Source organism: Hakea prostrata, chromosome 11, assembly GCF_041222555.1.
Source record: "Hakea prostrata isolate BN-2017 chromosome 11, UWA_Hpros_2, whole genome shotgun sequence".
Lineage (NCBI taxonomy): Eukaryota > Viridiplantae > Streptophyta > Magnoliopsida > Proteales > Proteaceae > Hakea > Hakea prostrata.
This window is the reverse complement of record NC_142610.1, coordinates 9101168-9123363: the sequence shown is the minus strand read 5'-3', so window position 1 is coordinate 9123363 and position 22196 is coordinate 9101168. Positions and strand designations below refer to the sequence as shown.

The window sequence follows — 22196 nt, the reverse complement described above, 5'->3', positions numbered from 1 at the left end:
GTTACTCGATGTCCGATACTTTAAACCTAGCCTCCAACCATTACCCACTTCGTTTCCGGCGCCATCAACCAATAAAATTGTTGCCACAGCCTTTCTCACTCATGGTACTTCATTCCAACGTCTAAAAACCAATTTGAATCATGTGCAAGCATGGGTGGAAACTCCAGCAAACCAATCGACAACAGCGACGTGATGATTGGCCTACTTCAAACTCCAACAATACCAGCAACAATCACTGACTTGCTCCCCAACCACCTCATTTCAATCTTTAGAAGAAACCTTGTGGGAGGATTCTACTACTTTGTGCCAACACCGAACCCCTAAAACTTTCAAAGATGAAGACAATAGACAAAAAGGCTTTTCATTTGTTCTTATTTTTGTTAAATTCTACCTGATCATTTTTTTTCAAATAGTAGTTTAAATTTCATAATATTTTTCGATCTCTTCCAAGTTAAACCTGGCCCCAACCCTTTGTAGGCGTGAGCTACTTCTGTTGTAACTGTAACCCTCACAAGTCACAACCAACAGGGAAAGGAGAAAGAAGAAAGTGAAGAAATCAAACCATACCTATCATTCATTAAGAGAAAATTAACACCTGGTTATTATCCAAAATCAATATATTTGGAACCTATTTCATTAGCCAAAGGTTTCATAACATCCATCTGTTCACTTTTCTTCTTCCAACATACAGAATGAAAGTTTTGCATAAACAGACAAGATAATAGTTGAATTTTACTTCACTATGGAATATCAAATCTTTTGATGAACCATAAAAAAGAAATTGGACTCACAAATCAAAATCAAACTCTAATAGCTGTTTTCTGAAAAGTGCCATGGTTTCTCATCCATTTCAACATGTACTAAAGCTCCTCCTTAGCCTCTCCCTCCCAGCACACCACGATGTAGGGAAGATGCTAAAACATCCATTCTCAACATTTGAACGGCAAAAGGCGACCAACCAACCTGGTGCCACAAACTTGCATGAAACATTCACTTGACACATCCATCCACCTCAATTTTTTGTTTTCCACTTTCATACACTTCTGTCGCAGGGTGCTGGTTTCAAAAGTTCGGCCTTTGAAGCATGTAGCAATCTACCAAACAGTTAAAAACAGTGTAAACCCAACCTCTTTTAAGACCTCTTAGCCTGGGTTAACTCTAAAATCTTTATCCCTCCAAGCCTCTATTAAGTCTACTAGATGCTTTCTAATAGATATCATGGCTAAGCCACAGAACACACACTAACAAAATTAAATGAACACAATACGATGGATCTGAATAGAAAAGAAAGAAAGGAACAAACAAACAAAAATTGAACCTCAAATAGGAAGAAAGGAGGCAGCAGCTCAAGCAAAGCAGGTCTCTATTAGAAGTGAAACTACATTACCTGAGCATCCGCGAATGGGTAACATTTAGACAACATGATACATATCCATTTCTGTTTAGGATCAGTGCATGCAACATTGTGGTCTATCAAATGATCCATGCAACACTATCATTTTCAATTAGTAGCAGAAGGACTTTCACTTGCTAGTTTGATAAATAATCCTGTAATGCCAAGTAAATGAGCTAGCAACCACTATTGTTGGTTTATCTTGTACACCAACTGCAAAAGTAGAATAACTAAGGCTCTAAGTTGCTACAAGATCACTTCCCCTGCCCTGCCCCCTTCTTTCTTTCTCCCCCTCCCTCTCCCTCTCCTCGCGTCTTTCTTTTCTAGTTCTCTCCCCCTAGAGAAAAGAAACGCTCAAACCCTTCAATCATCCCTCATACTACAAAATAGAATCCAATGCCTCTGACTGCAGCATTGACAAAAGTTCCAAAATACAAGATCAGATGCACAACAATGAACTAGTGCAGCAGAGGAGCTGTAAGAGGATGAATTCCTATCAGACTGGAATCTAACATAATTACATTTACCTTAGGAGACACAGGAGACAAGTTAATCAGCTTCCCTCCTACAGAATCAGATCAGGCTAAGTTACATCATCGACCCTTGACCCTCCCTCGCTTCTTCCCTCCTTTCGTTTCACTTTCTTGTGCTTTTGCAGACTCTGACTTCCCTTTCACCGAATCCTCCTTTCCAAGTACCTTCAATGAACTGGCATTCCCTTTGGCAGCAGTACCATTTGCATTTGTGGTTTTGCCACTAGTTTTTGTGGTTTCACCCTTAGACTTGGCACTTCTTTTGGGTGTCTCTTCCTTGGACTTATTCTTGGAAGCATCATCCTTGGATTTGCTCCTTGATTTCAAGGCATCTTTTGACATGCTACCAGTTTTAGGGGTTTCAACTTTGGATTTGTTGACAGTCTTAGGGCTGTCATCTTTAGATTTGCTGCCGAGTTTAACATTTTCCTTGGATTTACCACCAGATTTCGTAGCTTCACTTCTTGATTTGCTGGTCGAGACTCCTTCAACCCTACCCCAAAAATGTTTGCATAAGTCTCCAATTTGCAGGCCCTCAAGTAAAACAAGCAAGCACATAAGAGTTACCTTTTAGCAGACACATCTGCAACTCCTTGCTTGGTTGATGAATCTGAATTCGATTTTGCTTTCTTCTTTCGGTGCCTGGTCAAATGAAGATCAATCAGCATTCATTCTTGCTTTAGGCATAATCACTATTTATTCTTTCCTATCTTATTTCCAGACACCAAAACAAAACAAAATACAACAAAATGGTATCAGAGCATACACGAGACAGTTTCAAGGGGACCATAGCAGCAGCAAGCATTACCATAAAAGAGTCTAGCTACTTCAAACTCCAGATTTTCCCTAAAAGGTGACATATAATCTCAAAACTTGACCCAGAAACCAATGACCTATCACCCACATGGGAGGAGAGAACGAGTTTGCTAGAAGATACCAATTGCTCGTATTGAAAATATTGAAATCCCAAAATGCAGGCACTGAGGTTCTCATTTTGTATTCAGTTTCAGGTAAAAGTTAACATTTGGTGGATGCTGGGATTGTAATTGAATAGACTTTAGGCAGTTATTTGACACCTAGCTAAAATACAAGTCATTCCTAAATATCCAATGGTTAATCACCTAGACATGTGGGCCCTACTAGGTGTGCAGACCAGATAAAGTTACATGGTTCATGCATCCCATGAAATCTGTCACCAATTTGTAATTTAGAAGGGAAAAAGTAAAAGCTGCTTAGCAAGTTGTGGCCTTGTCATATTCTTCAGACCTTGCATCCAAACACAACTTCACAGCACTGATGCAATTCAATGCTCAAGGCATGACTAAACTATCTTCTGAAAGGAAAATTTTAACAGCCAACAATATTGCTTACTCGTCCGAAGAAGCATCAGGACTCGGAAGATCAGTTTCTTCTCCCTGTTGATCAAGAAAATAACTTCTTTTAAGGACCCAGCAAAATAAACAGTGAGAATATTACACATTAGACCTACCATTACCACATCATCTTCTTCAATAAAATGAAATTTCTCCTCAGCAAGATTCAAATTTTCCACATCCCCATCATAGTAAGAAACCTGTTAAGTAACAGACATAAAAATAAGGCTGGGATAAAAGCGAAACAATCATGTGAAGGAAAGTACAACATAAATTTTAGTATCCATAGTCACCTCATGTTTCCTTTCAACGGGGTCAAAATCTGTTATCTCACCTTTATAGAACCTGCATAATGACATAGCTTCTATAATGAATAGGACAAAAAGATGCAACTTATGAGATGACTATATAGCAAACAATGCGTACAATGATTCAAGCCTTTAGTCTGCTACATAAAGCCATTGGTTCAGCTTTATAATAACACTGACTACCTGTTCCCCTTACACACCATGGGCATTAGTACAGCCTGTCTCAGTACAAATTGGTACTATCAAATTACATCAAATAAGATTGTGCTTCAGTTAACAAGAATGTTGTCAACCAACTACAAGGTGTGCAAACTAAATTGTATAAACCAATCACACAGACTAACAAATTTTAGGATCCCCATGAGAATGTGAAAAGGCATTTAGATTTGGAGAAAACTCAAACCCACCTGTATAAGACAGTGAAAGGGAAGGAGACTTGACCCTACCATATGCTCAAAGATGATAGTAATCAGATTTCATCACAACATTGCACTATTGAACAGTAAAAGAGAGGATGCTTTTATAATTTTAACTACCAAATGAATCAGCATGATCACAACAGGAGAAAAACAAAGTTCTCATGACGAAGAAAATAAATTTGAAAATGGAAGGAAGAAGTTTTCATGGCCTACCAAGTATACACAATCAAATTCAAACACAGCCACATAATAAGATTTGTCAAGGAGAAAAATCTATGGAAAACACACTTACGCACGATCATCTGGCCAATAAACCTCAACCTTGGAACCAACCAGTTTCTCATCATATTCTATAGCACCATGCTGTGGTTCAGAGGTCTGAAAAGTAAAATTAGTATCCTGATTAGAAAGTGAGTGAATGACAAAAGATAGGGCACACGTATAAAAATTCAGAAGATAATCAGTAATCAGTGAAAGACTTCAAATGAATGAAGCATTCAAGCCATATCACAACAGAATTATAGGATTTTCAGGGAAAAGTGCAACTCAAGTTGACATACATCAATTGAAACGGATATAGAAGAATGAAACCGATGAATTTGACACCCCAAACACAACCAGCAGATCATAGCAAGTGTATTTTTTTAAAGACAAACCAGTTTATTTACTACGTTTTACAACCCCTGAATAAAATCTCAAATCTATAATCCAAAAACATATAAGATTGAACCCTCCCTGTAATACCCGTGCAGTAGAGCTTCAGAGGCTTATTTTATTCATAAGATAGTATTATTAGCTCAATGGTTGGATTTAAGCCTAGTTAGTGATAAGTCAGAGGTTCAAACCCTTGGGGTGCAAATAAAGGATTTCTTTTTATTCTTTTCCCTTTCCCATTTGGACTATAACATGGTTGCAAGCATCAACCAAGGCAATCACATGAGAGATACTGTGAAAACTAAACTATAAACAGAAAAAGATAACTACAATGAGTCTACAAGCCAGATACACATCAAATTACAATGGCCAGTATAATATACCCCTCCCATCGCTGGAGTGCGTTTCCGCTTGGAAGATATCTTTGGGGTGTCTTCAACTTGACTTTCACCTTTTTTCAATGCCTTCGTTGCAGACTTCGCTGAAGAAGCTGAAACCTGGGCAACACGTATATAGAAACAAAAAGTTAATTGTTAAAGAATGGAAAGAGATCCAGAATATATCAACTACCCAACAAACTGTAGCGATAGGTTACCTGCTTACTTGGTTCTTCGACGTCTTTTTCAGAGAGGGTTTTTCCCCTGCCCCGTGGTTTTTTACCCCCTTGTTGTTTCCCTGAAGCTTCGTCCTCACCAATAATTTTTCCATTTACTTTTTTGCCAGACTTCTTCAGCAACTTAACATCTGAATCACTCGTAGCTCCAGATTCCTTCTTTGGGACAGTATCAACTTGATTTGGAGTTGAAGCTTTTTTCCCAGTGCGCTTCTGCGGTTTTGCTTCAGATTCACTAATGTCCTCTGAATCCTTTTTCACTGTAGAAGGTGTAGCTTCATCATCACCATGATCACTCAATGAATCACCCCTTGGCGGCGAACCAGGTACAACTTGGCTTCTGCTTCCTTTCTTCATTGGAACTCGGCGTCCCTTTTTAGAGCGAGTTCCATCTTTATCGGTCTGAATTGGTGAGGAAGTGTTCATAACCTCACTAGGTGATGCCACTGGTGGTGAAGCATGCGCCTGATTCTCCTTATCCTGTTCAGAGGACACACCCATGTTTTTGGTTGACGGGCATTCTGAAGTCGCACTATCAACATCCTTTCTACGACTCTTCCTCCGATCAGGCAGCTCTACAGATTCTTTCTCATGATCAATCCGAGAATGATCAGAACCTTCTGTAATCAAAGAATTAGGTTTCCTACCCCTTGCCTTCTTCATAGCTTGGTCTGGCTTCATTTCAGGTTTGATTAACTTCTCAGTTTCCAAAGTATCAGATTCAGTCTTCATGGCTCCATCAATACTTTTAGATTGATTAGTACGGCGTGGACGTTCAGGCTTCTTTTTGGGAGAACTTGGATCTGTGGCACCATCATCATTCCCAGTTTGAGCATTACCATTGCTCATCACTGACTTGGGAGATTTATTCACAGCAGGATCCAACGAACCAGAACCAGTCGTTTCCGGTGGAAGTTCACTAGCCTCCTGAGAATAAGCAATGAAGGCATAGATGCTGAAGTCAATGTTTTTTAAATAATTTAACAAAACCTAAAACAAATGGCAAAATATACGCCAATAAATCACATGGCTGGAGTGGCTCATCTATACCAACCTTCACCAACAACTTGCTCTCATCTGCCTGGAACATGCCAATAGACAAGTTTCAAAAAATAATAATATAGAAAGGCATGGGAGAAGAAAATCCAAATATATACAAATCATCTTGGGCATGTTGCACCATGAACAAACAAAGTAAATGAATATTACTTATCAAATCCTTTGGTGATATGCTGCATATAATGATGAACATGCAAAACAGAAGTGCAGTTGAATTGAAAAGCCAATCAGAAGAAAAAGGACAAATGGAGTCATAACACTATATAATAGACCAGATATAACCAAATATGGCAGCACAAGTAATATAGGGGGGAAAATGGCGACTCAGAACAGAAACAGCCCACCATGAAGGAATCTCCAACAACCTTATGCTTCTATGCAAATGACAAGTAAAAGCCATCAAAACTCCCACTCAGGGTTTAAAATTTCAACAAAAGACTGATTTAGGAAAACCGGTCTTCTATTGAAATCGACAAAAAGAGAAACCTCAAGAGAACTTCATGGCGAGGGAAAATGAAGTGTTTTTGCCGAGTACTGACTGTGAAGCCAGTTAAGTGTATATTAGCATCTAAGATTTATTAAAATCAGAAGAGAGATCAATCCTCAAATAGTTTTATGACTTTGACACCTACTTTTGACTCTGAATTTCATGTAGCCGGCTGATAACTTGAAGTGGCCATTGATGTGCACCCAAAAGTTTCACAATACCCTTCATTCCTAATTTTGACAAATCAAAACACCCAAATGGCCAGTATCTCATCCCATGTCATGGCAACGGTGCATCCAAACGTCCATATGTTTATCATTCTGTTCACCATGCTAAGAACAAAATATAATGTGTGAAAGGCAAGAAGAACAAATTGCTCTCAACTCTTTTTATACTTTCACATGGAGATGTGAAGATAATACAACATATCCTAACAATTAAAAGATCAGACCTGATCCATTACCAATCCTCAACTTCCTAGCGAGTTGCCACCAACCAGTAAGAAAAACATCTTTGGCCACGCTTCTCGGGTCAGGCCTTCGGGTTGGACTTTCAATAGTCGTAGCTTGGTAGAATAGCCAGTAGCGGGTAACGGCTTGATCCGGGCCAGGCCATTAGCCCGGTATAGAATCAATATAGTGGCGCTTTACTCCTCTCCCAGAGGTTTCCCACTCATTCGATTAGCGGATTCCCCGGATCGATGAACCTGTGTTTCTCCTTCCATCCTCCGGGGCCCTTTTCCGATCAGTTGTCCTCCTTCAATAAGCTATCACTTAAATCATATCAAACAAATCTGCCAAGAAAGACACCATTGATTATGTTGGATGTATGATTGACATTTCTTAATTAGAGTAGACTCCTCTTTTAGTTATCTCTTTTGTTTTCTTATATTCTTTATATTGGTTTCATATTTTGTGTTAAACTAGGTTTCCTAATATCTAGGATTGGTTTTTCTATTCTATTTGTTTTGTATTTCCTTATCCTACTCAAAGTAGAATTTCCTCAGATTGTAACTATAAATACCCCATTAGGGCCTATTAATGAAAAATACCTTCAGAGCAATAATTTCTTCAACTTTCAACATGGTATTAGAGCCTAATTTCAATTAAGGAAGAAAGAGGGAACTGGAGGAATCAAGTCACTCTTTTTCCCCTCATGTTGCCGCTGCCGCTGCCACTCCATCACTACAGCTGCTGCTACTCCAAATCACCATCCCCAACCTGATTTCTTACCATCACCATCTTCAAACTTGCAAGAAACTTCTGCCACCTTTAGCTCCTTCAACCTCCGCCACCACCTGCGATTTTTTTCTACCAACAACTGTACCTGCAATTCACCTTCTTCTTACCGGCTGACCTGCCAATCCACTTTTTTCAGCCATCGCATATCCATCCACGATTGCTCACATTCCAGCATTATCGCAACACCGCAACTCCTTTTTTTAGCCCATCATAGCCTCTTTTCCCATCTACAATTACCGTCAGGCTGCAACTTGTAGCTTCATCAACTCTTCCTCCATTCCAGCACCATCAACTCTTCTTTTGCAATTATGTTTTTTTCCGCAGGGCTACAAACCAGAAAATAGCTATCACAAAACCACCATAGACAAGCCCAGCAACCTTTCTTCCACCTGCGACTCAACCTATAACACCATCTTCCTAGCTCCAAATAGTATCGCAAGGTCCCTGCAACTCATCCTTTCCACCTTCGTTTTTCTCCTCTTTCTAAACCTACAAGAAGAACAGCGAAAACTGAACTGAGCAACCCCACCAGTCCTATGATTTCTATCTTTTGCCTTCCACAAAGTCATTTTCTAAATTAGAAAATCTCTAGGAGCTTTTTTGAGAATTCGCATGCTTCTATGGGCCTAATTGTGATCTCCTATATTCCTAGGGGTCTCTTTGTGAATTTTCATATATTCAAGGGTCTCTCTGTGTAACTCATATATCCAGGGGTCTCTTTCGTAAGGAAAAAAAAATTGTCTTCTAAGATGAGAGATGTTAGTTGGACCTTTCAAATTTTGTCCTTTTCTCTAGATTTGTTCCACTGTGCTCTTGAATTTTGTCTTCTATGAATTCTCCTAATTACATTCGGTCCATTATCTTACCTTGGTGGACCATGGACCATATCATTTAGGGATTTCCTTTGTCATTGTTTTACCCATGTGTAAAGCTACATGGGAGGAGGAAATTGAATATGTCTACAATTCAATGTTTACTTCCTTGTGTAGAATTTGATCTCTGTCACTTTGAAACTTCTTTGTGCAGAATTTGATCTCTTTTACCTTTAAAATTTTGTCCCTTAGCTTGGCAATTTTCTACTTTGGTGATCTAACATTACTATAGATCTAACTTTTTTGACCTGTCTAGAACTTGATCTCTGTTACCCCTAGAAGATTTGCCCCTTACCTTGACATCTTCCACTTTGGAGATCTAACCTTGCTAAAGATTTGGCATTTGACCCATGCAGAACTTGATCTCTATTACCTTTGGAGATTCACTTGTCTTAGCAATTTTTCCCCAATCATTTTTTTCCCTTAATCTTTGGAGATTGTCCCTTTACTTGGCAAATTTTCCCTTTAAGAGATTTAACATTGCTACAAATCTAAAGTATCACTTATCCTGCTGTACCCTAGCAGCTGCTACCCCCAAAATATATTTTCCCTCAGATTTGCGCAGAAATTTGGTCTTCTCAACATTTGAAGATTCTACCTTTTTCTTGGGCATTCTTCCTTGGAAGACCTGAAGTTGTGATAGAGACGAGGAAAAAGCAATTGGAAGTCTTTAAGGCAGACGCAATCTATAAGAAATGAATGAAGTTCGAAGATCAAGTTGCAGATGTTTTATAGTATTTTGGCCAAATTGGGCATGTGTGATATCCATGCCTCAACTTGAGGGGAGTGTTAGAAGTATGATTTGAGGTTTCCTAATTGGAGTAGACTCCTCTTTTAGTTAAATCTTTTGTTTTCTTACATCTTTATATTGGTTTCATATTTTGTGGTAGACTAGGTTTCCTAATATTTAGGATTGGTTTTTCTATTTTATTTGTTTTGTATTTCCTTATCCTACTCAGATTGTAACTATAAATACTCCATTGGGGCCTATGAATGAAAAATACCTTCTGAGCAATAATTTCTTCAAATTCCAACAAATTATCCTCATTTTCATAGATAGATTCAATTAAAGGAAGCACTTATATTCAGATAAACCAAAGGGAAGAAAAGTCAAAATACACTAGAGGGTAAACCAAGGAATACACACGTGATATTGGCCATGAAGATTAATGGGAAAACAATTAAAAATGTCAAAAAATTCATAAAACAAGTTATCTAACTCCCAAAGAGGTGCTCAATTAAAGTAAAGAGGATAATGGTATTCAAAAAATTCAGCTGGGAAGCACACAGAAGCACTAAATATTTCACCGAATATACTGACAAGATTAGCAGGGAAATAATTAGAATCTCAAGCACAAATAATTTCAATCAGGCAGTTATCTAGACCACAAGGATAGGCATACCAGATGTTCGCCCAATGCATCGCCTTTATTGTGCTCAGCAGCATCAGATGTCTCACAGCATACAGAGGCCACAATGTCACTGTAATCATTGAAAGAAATACCCAACACTTCTACAGCTTGAATCATGTATGGCTTAAGCTTTGCCACACAGTTCCCAATTACTCTCTTCCCAAGTTTTTGCGCAATAGGCAAAACATCCTGATACAGAAAATCCAACATTACAAACAAATGGGAAAGAATAAAACATTAAACCAAAAGAAGTCATGTAGACACCAAATTACCTTATTTTCCTTTTTGACACTATCCAAGAGGGGTGAAAGAAGCTCCACAGATATATCTTCACTTTCCTCTAATACAAGGGTCATAATTGTCTCCATAGCAGAGAAAACATTTTCTGGGTGGTCATCCCTGTTAATTTGGCAAAAGAGTTTACAAAATTACAAGTTCAGTTGCTAGAACACTATGGTACAACAAACCAAAAAATTAAAAAAAATAAATACATATGTAAAACAAAAAGAAATGATTATGCTTTGCAGATATAATGTTCATAACCATGCACACTACTGCCATACTGCAACAAACTACTGTAAAACTACATACTAAGTCATATTTTAGTTGTTCAATTCACTGAATTAATAGAGGCAACAGCTTTCTGATGAAACAGATATCTTGCGCATGGCCAGCTTGGATGGGTACAAGGTCCAGAACTGAAGAGATCCAGTTCAACTGAAGTGGATTTGCCAAATGAAGAAGCAATCATCTGGAAATTCAGGGCAAACAAGAGGGTGCACAGCCTCCAGAACGGTTGCAACAAAATATATGGGAGTAGATTCTTAACTTTGAAGAATGGAAAAAATCCAGGCCATGCTCAACACATCCAATAGTTGGTAGTTGGTACTACTGTAATATCCACTCCTAAAGTCAATCCATTATTATTGTTTTTGAATGACTATGATTTTGTTTTAGTTCATTGATTGGGATTTGATGTTTATAATTGTTTTGATTCATTACATTCATACCGAAGTTTGAATCCAAATGTAAATATAATAATGTCAAGATCCATCTTCGATAATAATATACTAGGTTTTTCATCATTCATTGATGTTTTATGAGAGACATACTATACGGTAGATTGTATTCTTACAAATTAAATTAGGTGAACAGTGTTTATAAGAATAATAAGACTTCTACACATGGTAAGAATGGTATACAATACAGGTTTAGTTTAAGTGATTAGGTCAACCAAAACTTTAGTTCAAGCCATGGTTCAGGTTTCGACCGAGATTGGCAGAAATTTTGGTTAAATCTCAATTTCCCAAGAAACCCAGATGAGACAATGGATTATTTATCTCAAGTTTTTGTACTCAACTATGAGAACTTACTATTTACGGTATAGCTATTGCATAATCCAACCAAGCTTTCAACGTACGCTAATGAACTTGGTCAAAAAAACTTTGAACAATCTTTTTGTAAAAATAATTCAAGCTGTGTTTAGAAGATCAAAAATTGGCTGCACAAAAGAAAAGAAAGTCAGATCAAAGAAAACCATTTATGGGCCTCAAACCCACCTCCTCGAGTAGGTGATGTAGCTCAATTTAATAAGGGCCACATAACCAAAATCTTTTCCAACCCTACCTTACAATTTTAAAGAAAATGTGCCTCATAGTTATAATGTCCCTGGGGTGAAAATCGAGAAATCTCAAAGATGTCACTTGGATAACTGTTGGCATGGCATTTAGATAATGTGATAATCAAGAGCTAAAGAGGCTATCTCAAAGGGATCAAACAGACCTATGTAGAAAAAGTTGTGGAAGAGATGTTGTGCTGAGATGGAGAGTGGGAGTCCAGATCAGGATATCATGCGGTAAGATTGGCATGTAAGTTGGGGAAAACCAAAGTAATGATGAAGGGGGATAATCCTAAAGTTTGGTGAGTGCGCATGGGTGCATGGGTGGAGATTTGGTCAACAGAAGGAGGGCTGGTTCATTAGTCGGGGGTGTTGCAGATTGACGAAGAGGGAAGGGAGGTCCCAGACCTTCCAATAGCAGAAGGGATGGTGACCTCTGCCTGATTCCCATCCATGCTTGGTAAATCAGTGAGCACTGCCCTGCAACTGTTGTGGTGGTGGGAAGTTCCTAGACCTCGATGGGGTTCCTGCTAGGCCCTAGACCTGCTTGGTAACCAAGGGTAACACTCCCCGCAAGCTCTTTCGGTGATGAAGGTCCCTGACCTTGCAGCTCCAACTTCCATCCACAAATCAATTGACCAAACTCAGCCTGATCTTATTCTTCCCAAGGTAGGGACATAAATAGTGTCTTAAATTGAAAAAGACATAGAACCTGAAAGCCTACTAAACTTAGGACTTCAACTAGGAACATGACTTGGATACTTAAACAGCTCCTCCATATTGTTGAGGATTTAAAAACAAATAACTGATAAAACAACTAAGCTAACAATTATCATGCCCTTAACTTTGAGTTGGTAAATTTAAAATAATAACACTCTAAACCAAAAACTAAAGACTCTTCATAAAATAAGTAAAGGAATATTTCCATTACTAATGATATTGCCAGGAAGCAGGCACATGAGCTCTTCTGGCTTCCTCTTCGAGATGCAAGTCATTGGACCTGCATCAGTTGGATACAGAAAATCCCAGGTTACCAGTTTCGACCATTTCTAAGCTTTTTTTCTGATTGAAATCCGGGTTCTTCAACCTTGTAATTTTCCCTATTTGATTGAAAAGGACAATATCTCAAATTGGCTGCGTCAAAGTGATGCGACGAAGTATTCCTTTGAACCATCTTCCTTTCAAATGTTAGCTATCACGAAAAAATTGTTACTTATGATGAATCTTCTTTCTTAGCTAGCGGAATCAGGGTTGCATCCAATTGCACCATGCAAATTGGTACATGTTTACAATAGAGAATGCCATAAAATAAAAGGATGTAACCACAAATCAGTTTTTGTCCTTAGATTTTCTATTTTGTGCAACAGTTTTCAGATATTCTATTTTCTGCCACTGTTCCTGATTGTTTTTGACTTTTTGTCCATCCAATATTGTTTTCATACATGTTCCAGATGACATTAAGATTTGCATTTTAATTATCCATTTTGTATCTGCATCAACCAACAGTTTTAACTAAGGATAAACAAGATTACACAATTAGTTACAGATTCAACAATATTGGAGGTCTTACCTAATGGCTTTCAAGAAATGTTTGAACATCTCAAGAATCAGAGCATCACATTCAAGGTCCAGCATTACAACACATGATCGGACCTTTGCCACGGTTTCAAGTATTGAAACTCTCTTAGAATATGAACGACAAGAAGTATCAAACAATTTCTCAAATGCACCAACAATCAGCTGAAATATTTCCTGCATAGGAGTAAATAGGAAGCAGACTAAGTTCATGAAAGCAGTTGCAAATACATTACAGCATTGATAGAGAAAATTTCTAAAAAAAAATCTCGGACATAATAGATCACATGAAGCTACTTTAAGTACCTTCATCTGGTCATCATCATAAGGAGCATCTGGTGCTGTTATTCTTGTGATCTCACTAACGCAAGATGACACAGCAACTTTAACATCAGAATCTGAATGCCTCAGAAGATCATCAGCAACCAGTGCCTTCATTGAGGGGTACAGTGCATTTTGCATTGATTCAGATGGTGACTGTTCTACCCTTGACAGGCAATTCTCAACTTGCTATAGTTCAAAAAAATAAACATGTATTAAAGGAGGAAACACAACTGCAGCTACCAGTCACATGATCAAGGATCTTTCCAACTCCATACAGAAGAAAGAAAAAGACAGGAAAAAGCTGATAAATAGCATATCAAAAAGCTAGTTCTAAAAAACAAGAGAATATTCTAAAGCAAAAAAACTGCTTATGATCACAATCAAATTTCTGCAGAAGCAAGAACCAGTCAAGGAAGTACCACAGATAAGAGGACCATATTATTTAATGTCTTATTGCATCCAGAACCTGACTCTAGCTAACATTAACAACCAGGGTTTTTTTTATGGAAACATTAACAACCTGGTACACCAACAAAGCACGTTCATGAATGCTAGTATGAACAACTCCACAAAAGCAAAGAACAAAAAAATGTCTGCTTCATACTTCATGGAACACTGAAAATTTGAAAGGAACACAAAAAAATGCAAACTATAACTCCAGTTACATATAGATCCTTACCCAAAAGTGACATAATAACCTTAGCCTAGCTGGACCAATATGATGCACTTCAAGACAAAACCATAGGCTGGCTTTCTGGTTTGGAAATGACAGGTAGTTTAGTTATTTAGAATACAATACTTTTATTTGGGTAGATTGCGTAGGAGTAATTTGGTACTTTTCTTTCTTGGCATAGTTTGCTAGTTTCTAATCTGTAGGTTTTCTCTTTTGATGCAATGAAGCTTTATTATAAGCATGTAATAAGATGATGGTGTTACACTGAGTTTACTGGAACAAAATTTGAAGCCAGACCAGAGCTGTCTGTGTTTGCACATACGTGAAATCCCCTTCCCTATGTGACACCCACCATAGCATACAAGCCCACCTAGGTCTGAACCAAAAGTAAATAGTAGCAACAACGAAGGAATTCCAACCAAAGGTCTTCCTCTTAACCCTTTCCCCCCCCCCTTCCTCGGTATTGGGGTGTAGAAGTAATGTGTAGTCCTAGATTTAAATAGTCAAACCAGGATGTAAATCCAAAAACCAAAATCAGCAAGAAGAAGGCTAAGAAGCAGTCGTCAAAGGGTTTTGCTAACCATGAGGATTCCCTACTTGATCTTATATCATGTTTTAATTGCACTTTTACTGGCTGGAACTAGTGACTGTGACTTGATTGAGTTGTCTTTTAATTAGTTTAAGTAGTTACACAAATCATTACTTAATCACCTGACCTGCTGCATATGTAATCCCATTCTCCAATTCTCAAAGTAGGTGTGTGTTGTTTAGGGAAGTATTCATATCCGTCCAGGAGATTCCAAATCCATCTGAAAACTTATTGGATATGGTTCTAGTAATTCCCCTAGGGGAGTTGCCTAACTTTCAAGTTTCAACCTTAACCCTCATCAATACATCAATAAAGAAGCCTGCAGTAGCCAAAAGTTTGTATTCAACCTATGTTCATATACATTCAGCAGGAGCAGATCAGCACCCAGCACTGAAAAAAACCTAGCCAAACCCTTTATACATGGATTCTATACCCTGACATGGTAAACGATATGCTAGGGATTGGTGCATCAAATCAGCACTCAGCACTGGAAAAAACCTAGCCAAACCCTTTTTACATGGATTCTATGCCCTTACATGGTAAACGATATGCTAGGGCTTTAACCGATAGAAAAAGCCACATGCTACACTATGGTCTGGTTGTGGTGATAAATGGCAAGGGTTAGCTAGGTGATTTGAACCTGAATCAGGTCTGATATAGAGCCCCACACCCCTGGCCCTCTAGTAAAACCAGGGGTATTTTTGGTGATTTTGCATTACTCTAGTTAAGTCAACCTAGGGTTTCTTGGATCTAGCATGTTACTAGGATCCTATATCGTTCTTTCTTCTTGAATTTTGAGTCTTTTTGACAAGTTATTGAAGAGTCCCAAGTAGAGAGGGATCCTGTTAGAGTCCACTTCTTAAAAGGAGCCAAGATCTACTTTTATTTTGCAATTTGGAATATTCCTAGATTGAGTTATGATAGTGTCATTGTTTGAATGTGAGTCTTGGGTCCAAGTAGCAGTCCTTGTTTGATTTACTTTCTAAGTCTGAGTCCTACTGTGAGTTCCTTCAATGTTAAGGCTATAAACATAGCCTCCTACTTGTAAACAATTCAGTTTTAGTTGATTAATAAAATTCGAGTTGACGGAGCAAGGCTTTGGAGTCATGGTTCCCTAAGAGGGAACTTCGGCTGGTATGTGATTGGGAATGCTGCAGATTTTCAAATCTTTTAACTCCCCCTTGCCTTCTAAAAGCAAGCATAAGAAACACTACACCCAGCCCTAGTCTCTCCTTTCTTCTTCTCCCAGCGGCAGCGACCCTCCCCCATCCCTAATTCTGCAACTACCCCTCCCCCCCCCCCAATTGCATATCACCCTTCCCCTTTCCCCTACCCTGCAGCAGCATCCCCTCCCCTCACTCTCCCTTATTCCTTTATCCTCTCCCTACCTCAGCCCTAGAACCTTCCTCCCCATCCCCTTTTTTCCTATTTCTTCTTCTTTTTTTCTTCTTTCTTCCTGGTGACAATTCTGGAATTTCCAGATTTCTTATAAACAGAATTGCTCCTAAACCCTAAACCCTAAACCTTAGATCTCATGAACCCTTGACTCAAAAACTACACCCATTAGGAACCCAATTCTGCTTCCCTTCCCCTACCCTTCAATCCCCATCTCGGCCTTTTATCTTCCCCCTAAATCCAAGTAAAACCTAATTACAGTTCTCCATTCAAACCCAGAAACCTAACCCTACTTTAAACTATAATTCTCAAACTGCTCATCCAATCCCTAAAACCTATTAAGATCAGCCTCCCTAAACCCTCCTTGTCCTTCAACTATAAGCCCAGACCTAACCATCCTCTGGAAACCCTAATCTTTAGCAAACCCTAAAATTTAAAACTCTAAACTTGGAAATTTCAGATCTGGAATTAATCTACAGCCAGGATTAGAATTGAATCTCACCAAATTTAAGACCTACATTGCAGGCCAATTACATTAGTGCTGTTCTAGTTCATGTCCCAAAATTGTGAATGGGACTCAAAAGCAAGGAAAGCAACGTAGATCTGATTGAACCAGCAAGGACAATGTGATAAATTTCTCCACCACACCCTGAACACCCCCCCCCAAAAAAAAAAACCCAACTAACCAAAACATAAACAGTCTTCACCACTCTCCAATTCATTGCGTCAAAAAATGAGAACTAGAGGGCTACTTGCAATGGTGTTGTTCTAATATTGTGCCAAATTGTTTATCAGGACTCAGAATCAAGGAAAGCTACACTTCTCAACTCTACAAGTGTGCATACTGTTAGGTACAAACGACTTATCAGATCAGTCATGCTTCTTGTTCTTTCCTGAAATCTCAAGTGTTGTTCCAATGTCCAATGCCTAACAAGATTCTTTCTCAAACAAGCAGCTACCAACACTAGAAGACTTCGTGTTATGTCAGGGGAAGTCCCACAAATTATTATACCAATTCCGCATGGAAAGCTGTCTTAGACTACAGTTAGACTCCGAAACTCAATACCCAAGAACGTCAAATTAATAACACATGGCTACAAGCAGAAAAACTCTAAATGAAACTGAGGTAAACAAGCAATGCGTTAATACGCCATATCAATGCAAAGCTTTCAAATAACTAACTTGACTCATTTAAACAGAATAATGCCCAAATGGAGTCACAACTCAAAAGAGAGCATTTTTTTCCGCTCAAACTGGGTTCACAATGCCACAAACAGATAGCACATTAAGAAAAAGACGGGCTAAACCTAAAAAGGAACACAGATAACCGTAACACCTTTGCCAGGCCAAATTTTGAAGACGCAAAAGAGAAAAGATGTAAATCGAAATTAAACAAGTATCACAAGAAGAGCAATACACGTCACTGCCCCAGAAGAGCGACGAAACATGCATAAACCTTAAAACCATTAACTGCATGCTAACCACCACCCAAAATCAGCCAAAACAACAGAACGAAGAGGATACGGAGATCAAAAATAAAAGAATAGGGCTTACGTCAAGGAGAAGGAGAAGTTCATTGACATTAGTAGGAGGATGAACGAGTTTCTCCCCAGCTTCCTTCAGCTGTTCTTCAAGCTCTCCCTCCGAGGACGCCATTTCTTCCCGTACCAGATCCTCGAAGCTTCGAGCTCCACTGCAAGCTCAGACCATTGAAACCCTTAAAACCGGAAACCCTGAAAACCAGAACAACAACGACAACGAAACTACAAGTCTACAACCCACCCCTGCTAGGGCTTTACAAAGAAACCGAGAACTGGATCCAAAAACAAAATAATAACAACCAAAATATCTAGGGTTTTACAGGTATCAAACTAAAAGATAAACCCCGAAGAACAAGGGTCGAAATTCGTGAGAGAAACCCAACCCAGACAAGTATTTCCTCTGTTTCGTTTATACCTTTTTTCCCCTCAGCGAAATCAAAACAGAGTCCTTTTTTTTTTTCCTTTCTTTTTTTTTATTTTTCCGAAGCCCTTTCTGGCTCTGTTTCTCTTTCCTCTCTCTAAAGCTGAGCCTTAGCTTTAGCTGGGCCGCTCTCTCGGTTTGTCGTGAAAGATGGAAAAATAAATAACGACAAAATTAACGTGAAAATTTGAAGGGTAAAATGATTTAAATAGGATAAATCGTGGTTTGCGCCCGGAATCCGCTTGGTTTATGGAATCTGGCTAAATTTTGGATTTGGAATCCGTTTTAACTTTTTCTCGTCTGATTTTGTAAAAGCTTTGGGTTCTGCGTTGTTCACCCCCACGCTTTGGTAGTGTATACAGTGAAGTCTCTCGACCAACACTGACTCGTCTTTTCCTCCATTTGATATTACTTAAACACCCCTCTCTCATTTTATTTATTTTTTACACTTTATAATTATTAGGGTTTAACGACTCTTTTTTCCATGCATACCCTTCAAATGTGGCTTTTCCTTCAACATGTTCCCTCGAGTGCTGGACAAGGTGGTGTTTAGTATAGGTGTAAACGGACCGGATTCGGATAATATGCTATCGGTTTTTGGACGAATTTTGTCGGATTCAGATGATAATCGAATAGTTATTTTCTTAAGTAGATTCTTCTAAATGGGCATAAATATAGATTGAATACAAGTTTTCGACTACCTGATTACAACTTTACTTTTTTATTTGTGAGGGCTAAATTTGAAATTTAAGAATTTAGCAACTTTGGTAGCTATTTTAGTAGAAAAATAGTCACATATCATAGGTAAAATTTATAAAAATAAGAATAATAAATCTAAATTAGTAACTTAATCGGATAATTTTATCGGAAGGATAATAATCAGTAAGAAAGGGGTATACCATCCACATCCTATTAATAATCGGACGGATGCAGATGCGAATTCGGAAGCAAATTTCGGTTATCCATTTACACCCCTAATGTTTGGATGCAAGTGCAAATCTTTACTGAAGTTGAAAGTTGGTAGACCGGCTGGCTTTGCCTAGGATGCTTGATCCTAGCATGGCTGATGTACATATAAATATGTGGATTTTTTATAAATCAAATAATTCAATAGTCAAATTTTCCTTCGGCCAAGAATCTTTGTTATTGTCATGTTGTTTGTATAAATTTTGGCTAAGATATAATGATATGTCAAAGAATGCAACTCATCTAAGTGATTATGATGATCAAGCTATATGAGTTTTTTCTACCTCAACATACTGAGGATTTTGAGGCGGCTTTGAAGCTTGATGCTACAAAAGGAGGTTTGGGGATCGCCATCAGAGATTCCTTGGGGAAGCTTGTGTTAGCAGCATAGGAACCAGCTAAGTTTGAGGATGTTAACCTTAACATGCTCGGTTGATTGAGATTTACCAAAATTGAAAGCAAGAAGAGGCAAGAATTGATGACGGAGTTCGGTGCAAATGGCCTACTCTCTGGGACTCAGGTATGAGTGCGATCTTTACTATATGGGATTAAAACTTACAAGATAAAAGAGATGAAATTTGTACAAGAGATAATCAGGATAGGCATGGATCATCACCAAACTCCCATCGAGTCTTCTTCTCCCTTTGCTGAACACTTCTTGATCACAGTGCCTTCGAGATCGTCCAAGAACAAGATCAAACATAGAAGAATAGAGAAAAACCACAGAACGCCATCACCAGAGCTCAGACACGATTGAAAACCCCCAAATTCAATTGCAACTTATGAAATGAACCAAACCACAACCTACCTTATACAACACATGTGAACCAAGCCGATTCAAAAAACTAGCTCAACCAATTAACTAAAGGTAAAAAGACCAGATTACCCTTACGGATGATATCATAGTCGGGAAGCTTTAGCTCTCAGGCGAGGTTTGTTATGTGGAATTGGGGAAGGGCTGTATGAAGTGGTTGTAGAATCAAATAATCTACAACTCACATCAGGTGCCTTAGAACAACAACTACCTCGGTGCCAAACTCCATTAAGCTGATTGTTGAGGATAATTGGAGGCTACAAGGTTTTTTTATTTTTGGGATTTGAGGTTCATTTGGGCCAACTTACTCGTACCTTGACTACATCCTTAGGGGAGCTTTGTATAATTAATATAGGTAGGGCTTCGCCCTTAGCCCGAAGGCTACAAGATTCTTTTATTTCTTGTTGAATTGCCATATTTCTAGGACTTGCAATGATGTTGCAGATAGCTTAGCAAGGAACAATGGCGGAGCCACGTTGGGGTCGGGGGCTGCCCTCGAATTCTTGAAATTTTAAAAATTCCTATATTTTTTCTTATTTCTCTCACTATAAGTTTAAATATCACTATTTGGCCCCTCCAAAAATAAAAAATAAAAATTGAAGATAAAGATGATTGGTACAAATGTCATTCTTAATCATTATATAATGGTTATCATTAAATCTATAGTTTTAAATAATAAAACGTTAAATTCTAATTAAAAACTAAATTACGATCCATGAATTTCTCCCCATGTCCTCTCTCATATTTTCATTCCTATTTATTTTTTCATGAATCTCCTTTTTTATTATTTTTTTATTATTTTTTATTTTTTTCTCACACCTCTAACAAAATATTGGAGTAGTTGCCAATAATGGGTTAGTCAAGCGGTTAAAGACCCACCCTCCCACGGGGAACTCCTGGATTCACACCCTTTCTTTTTTTTTTTTGTTTTTTGTTTTTTCCTGTTATTTATTTCTCCTAAAATTTTATTTTACTAATAGCAATTTAAATCTCGTTTAGAATTTCAGCCATCAATTTTATCATATATCGTAATCATTTAATTAATTTTATTTTTGAATCTCTGGATTTATGGTTCAAATGTTCAACGCTTTTAGGGCCTGTTTGGTTACATGAGTCTGGAGATTTCAAATATCTAAAGATTTGAAATCTATAGATTTCAAATCTATAGAGTTATAATTTATAGAATTAGGTGTTTGGTTGTGGAATGAAATATGTGAATTCATCCTAAAAAATTATTTGATCGACGTGATTTTTGTAAATGTGTAAATGTAAAGCTTTTTGAAATCTCGGATTTCACCCCTTACCCATAAATCTCGTTCCGTTTTTAGTGAGGTGAATCTCAGATTTCATGAATCTAGGTTTTTACAACCACGGTTATAATTCTCGGTTCTGATTCTCGATTTGAAATCTCTGGATTCATGTAACCACACAGGCCCTTATAGTAGAGATGAAATCTCTGGATTTTATTATTATTATTATTATTATTATTATTATTATTTTTTTTTTTTTTGGTACTGGTGCTTTTTTTAATACTGGGAATTAAACGTCGCCGGATGGATGCGAACTCAAGACCTCCCCATGGGAGTCTGGGCTTTTAACCGCTCTACTAACCCACCATTGACTCTATGGATTTTATTTCATACCAATAAATCTACAGATTCATATTTTTAGCGTAAAAAGGTGAAGGATTAACACAACAAACGGGTATATATCTTCCATTTGTGAATCTAGAGATTTGACAATAAAAAGTTCGCTCTTTGTTGAAGGAACTTTATTAAGAAAACAAAAGAAAAAAAAAAAAAGGAAAAAAAAGAGAAAAAGTCAATCCTACCATCCGACAAAAACGTGGCGTTGTGGGCCCTGCTGAGTAGGATGAATATGCAGTCTCCTTCCTTACTCCTCGTAACTGAATGGAA

General features: G+C 38.0%; 1 protein-coding gene across 3 annotated transcripts; it reads right to left on the bottom strand.

Moving 5' to 3' along the window:
- Positions 1-1297: 1297 nt before the first annotated feature.
- LOC148999959 (sister chromatid cohesion protein PDS5 homolog C-like) lies at positions 1298-18644 on the bottom strand. Of its 3 annotated transcripts, none has more exons than XM_089139425.1 (14): positions 18093-18643; positions 13864-14067; positions 13553-13734; positions 10637-10763; positions 10356-10553; positions 6348-6374; positions 5276-6220; positions 5064-5177; positions 4319-4404; positions 3593-3644; positions 3416-3499; positions 3298-3341; positions 2494-2568; positions 1298-2419 (listed from the first exon to the last, which is right to left on the bottom strand). In XM_089139425.1, the coding sequence occupies exons 1-14, from the start codon at positions 18192-18194 to the stop codon at positions 1987-1989; spliced, it is 2673 nt and encodes an 890-aa protein (XP_088995551.1). In that variant the 5' UTR covers positions 18195-18643; the 3' UTR covers positions 1298-1986. The 3 variants fall into 3 exon arrangements, with proteins under 3 accessions (XP_088995551.1, XP_088995553.1, XP_088995554.1); XM_089139427.1 differs by having other exon boundaries at positions 3422-3499; XM_089139428.1 differs by lacking the exon at positions 6348-6374 and having other exon boundaries at positions 18093-18644.
- Between the last annotated feature and the right edge of the window lie 3552 nt (positions 18645-22196).

Excerpts from the sequence above, each read along its gene's own strand:
- LOC148999959 (XM_089139425.1), bottom strand. The coding sequence starts at position 18,194 with ATGGCGTCCTCGGAGGGAGAGCTTGAAGAACAGCTGAAGGAAGCTGGG. Across the intron at positions 14,068-18,092 it reads AACTTCTCCTTCTCCTTGAC|CAAGTTGAGAATTGCCTGTC; the intron begins GTAAGCCCTATT and ends TTTGAACTATAG. Across the intron at positions 13,735-13,863 it reads ATGATGATGACCAGATGAAG|GAAATATTTCAGCTGATTGT; the intron begins GTACTTAAAGTA and ends ACTCCTATGCAG.